Genomic DNA, 3,481 nt, shown 5'->3' on the forward strand with positions numbered 1-3,481 from the left:
ACGGCCTGCTTAAACAGGTGTACACTCGCAACCAATTTATTCCATGTCTAGAAAAATTCCTTTCGCTAGATGATGTTGTACAGGAGCGGGAAATAAGCCTGCGGAAAGTAGCTATTGCGGAATCAATGGGACAAGGTCAGGGATTCGCTAAATGTTCTTGCACTAAGTCATGTATGATCAGACGCTGCAAGTATTTAAAAAACTCTGTTTTATGCAACAGCAGATGCAAATGCAGTGCCTCTTGCTCTAACAAGGTTGACACAAATATATTAAACTTTGATGTATTTTGTAATCTATTTTCTTTAATGTATTGTACATACACTTATGTTTATCATTTACTTTTTTTCAACTAGTTACTTGCTAAAACTTTGTACGTTTTGATATATTTGAAAGTTGTATTTTCTGAAAATGAATAAAATTAGTTATGTTCACTACGTTTTATCATTCCCTCGCTTTTTTTCCACCTGGCTGCATGCTGTATGGACATTTTGTAAACTGACCAACGATAATTTTGTAAACTGACCAAAATCTTGGTCGTTTTGCAAAATGTTGAGAAAATTAGGTCATTTTGCAATGTGGCCACGAATCTGGTCCTTTTGCATAATGGCCGGCAATTTTGTAAAATGACCAATTTTGCAAAATGGCCGTAACACACACACACACACACACACACACACACACACACACACACACACACACACACACATATATATATCTATATATGATATATATATATATATATATATATATATATATATATATATATATATATATATTTGTATGTGCTGTTTATTTCTGGTATACACTCGTATGAGTTATATGATTTAACAAATCTATAACTATTCCCTCCTTTTTTACAAGTGGAAGATTTCTATTAATGAATTGGTACTGTCATGTTAAAGTCGTTTCACACGTATTCTGTTTCTAGGCAAATGTGAGCTCCATTGTCGGTCTTGCACCTCTGCTAATTGTATTCACCTCTGGGTGAATGCATGCAATTCTGTCTCATTTATACAATCTGTCGGGCAAAGCACCTACTTAATTTTACAGCTGCTGTTATGTCCTCTGTATTTCGTCTTCCCCGCTGAGCAGAATCAGAGACTAATTTTTAACTTTTTTTGATTCGTACTATCCCCACTGTAACAAGTTCACCTTTGCTTGTTTTTCAGGAACTAGCTACATTTCCCTGGGCAAGAAACCTCATCAGAAGCACATCCAGCCTGTAACGTCCCTTGACATCTGTCCTGTGGGAAGGTGATTAATTATTATTATAATTATAGGAATTAAGTTTTCAATAGTAAACTAACTGTTATAATATTAGTGATATAAAGAACTTGTTAGTAATCATATTAATACTAAGCAGAATGCACAATAAACTTCTAAATGTAATTATGGGGACTTAAGTAGCTGGAGATGTAGATGATCATCGCCATTACAAGGATAAGTAACCATATTTTCAGGTCTGCTCCCATCTTTAAATTTACATAATAGATATTTCATTCTATCTCCTACCCTGACCTGTCACATAAGTCATAAATATTTTACATATATATTGCCGAGCATATTTGACCATTCGGCACTGGTTAATCAAAGTAAAACAAGTGACAACTCTCTTACCTTTAGTTGCTGACTATCTCTCTGCAAACGATATCAAGCTAGAGGTGACTAACCTGATGGATATGAACTTGGAAAAGGACGAGGAGATAGAAAAGTTGAAAAAGGAAGTTATTGAAATTGGAAAGCAAATTGAAGGTCTGGAAAAAGAGGTCATAGAGTTAATGAAGGGTAATGAGAGGAGGAAAGCTAAGATGGAAAAAGAAATAACAAACCTGAAAGAAGAGTTAATTTACCTGCAGGATATGAATTTGGAAAAGGACGAGGAGATTGAAAAGTGCAAAAGGGAAGCAATTGAAATTGGAAAGAGAATCGAAGGTCTGGAAGATGAGGTCATCGAGTTGATGGAGGAGAATCAGAGAAGGAAAAATAAGATGGAAAATGAAATAACAGACCTCAAAGAAGAGTTGATAAAAATGCAAGATATGAATTTGGAAAAGGATGAGGAGATTGAAAAGTGCAAAAAGGAAGCAATTGAAGTTGGAGAGACAATTGAAGTTCTGGAAAATGAGGTGATTGAATTGATGGATGAGAATCAGAGGAGAAAAACTAAGATGGAAAATGAAATAAACTACCTCAAAGAAGAGTCGATGAATCTACAGTCACTGAACATGGTAAAGGACAAGGAGATTGAAAAGTGCAAAAAGGAAGTGATTGAAATTGGAAAGAAAATTGAGGGTCTGGAAAATGAGGTAATTGAGTTGATGGAGGGTAATCAGTGGATGGAAAAAGAAATGACAGACCTTAAAGAAGAGTTCATTTACCTGCGGGATTTGAATGTGGAAAAGGAGGAGGAGATTGAAAAGTTGAAAAAGGAAGAAATAGAATTTGTAGCGACAATTGAAGGTCTGAAAAATGAGATCATTGAGTCGATGGAGGAGAAACAGAAGGGGAAAACAGATATGAAAGCGGTAATGAACAACCTAAAAGAGTTAATCAAAGAGCATGATATGAATATGGAAAATGATATAAAATGAGACATGGTCTTGTAATGTGAACCAAAAGTAGAGGAAGACGAAGTAAGGTAGCTGAGAAAGAATCGAGAGAAGAGGCAGCTGAACTTAGCTGACCTTGATTGGCCCTTTCCAAGAAAGGCACCCAAACTGGCTGAAGGACGGACGGCGCCCGGGGGACCGCCGGACGCTCACTGGCCCACACCGAAGTAGACGCCGGAGCCCAAACTGGATGGATATCGGACGGCGGCCGGAGGACCGCCGGACGCTCAATGGCCCACACCGAAAGCAGGCGCCTGAGCCCAATCTGGCTGGAGGGCAGACGGCGGCCGGGGGACCGCCGGACGCTCACTGGCCCACACCGAAAGCGGGCGCCCGAGCCAAATCTGGCTGGAAGGCGGACGGCGGCCGGGGGACCGCCAGACGCTCACTGGCCCACACCGAAAGCGGGTGCCCGAGCAAAAACTGGCTGGAGGGCGGATGGCGGCAGGGGGACCGCTCGGACGCTCACTGGCCCACACTGAAAGCGGGCGCCAAAGCAAAAACTGACTGGAGGGCAGACGGAGGCTGGGGGACCGCAGGACGCTCACTGGCCCACACCAAAAGCGGGCGCCTGAGCCCAAACTGGCTGGATGACGGACGGCGGGCGGGGGACCGCCGGACGCTCACTGGCCCACACCGAAAGCGGGCGCCCGAGCCCAAACTGGCCATAGGGCGGACGGCGGCCGGGGGACCGCCGGAAGCTCACTGGCCCACACCGAAAGCGGGTGCCTGAGCCCAAACTGGCTGGAGGGCGGAAGGCGGCCGGGGGAACGCCAGACGCTCACTGGCCCACACCGAAAGCGGGCGCCCAAGCAAAAACTGACTGGAGGGCGGACGGAGGCCGGGGGACCGCCGGACGCTCACTGGACCAC

General features: G+C 43.3%; 1 protein-coding gene across 1 annotated transcript in view; it reads left to right on the forward strand.

Moving 5' to 3' along the window:
- Positions 1-2,591, forward strand: part of LOC135213839 (centriolin-like) — a 3,067-nt gene extending 476 nt beyond the window's left edge. Inside the window, exons 2-3 of the mRNA XM_064247943.1 lie at positions 1-135; positions 1,624-2,591. The exon at positions 1-135 is cut by the window's left edge and continues 126 nt beyond it. Of these exons, the coding sequence (XP_064104013.1) occupies positions 1-135; positions 1,624-2,591 (1,103 nt within the window). The remainder of the gene's footprint in view (positions 136-1,623) is intronic.
- Positions 2,592-3,481: the final 890 nt, after the last annotated feature.

The sequence above is a fragment of the Macrobrachium nipponense genome, chromosome 43 (genome assembly GCF_015104395.2).
Source record: "Macrobrachium nipponense isolate FS-2020 chromosome 43, ASM1510439v2, whole genome shotgun sequence".
NCBI lineage: Eukaryota > Metazoa > Arthropoda > Malacostraca > Decapoda > Palaemonidae > Macrobrachium > Macrobrachium nipponense.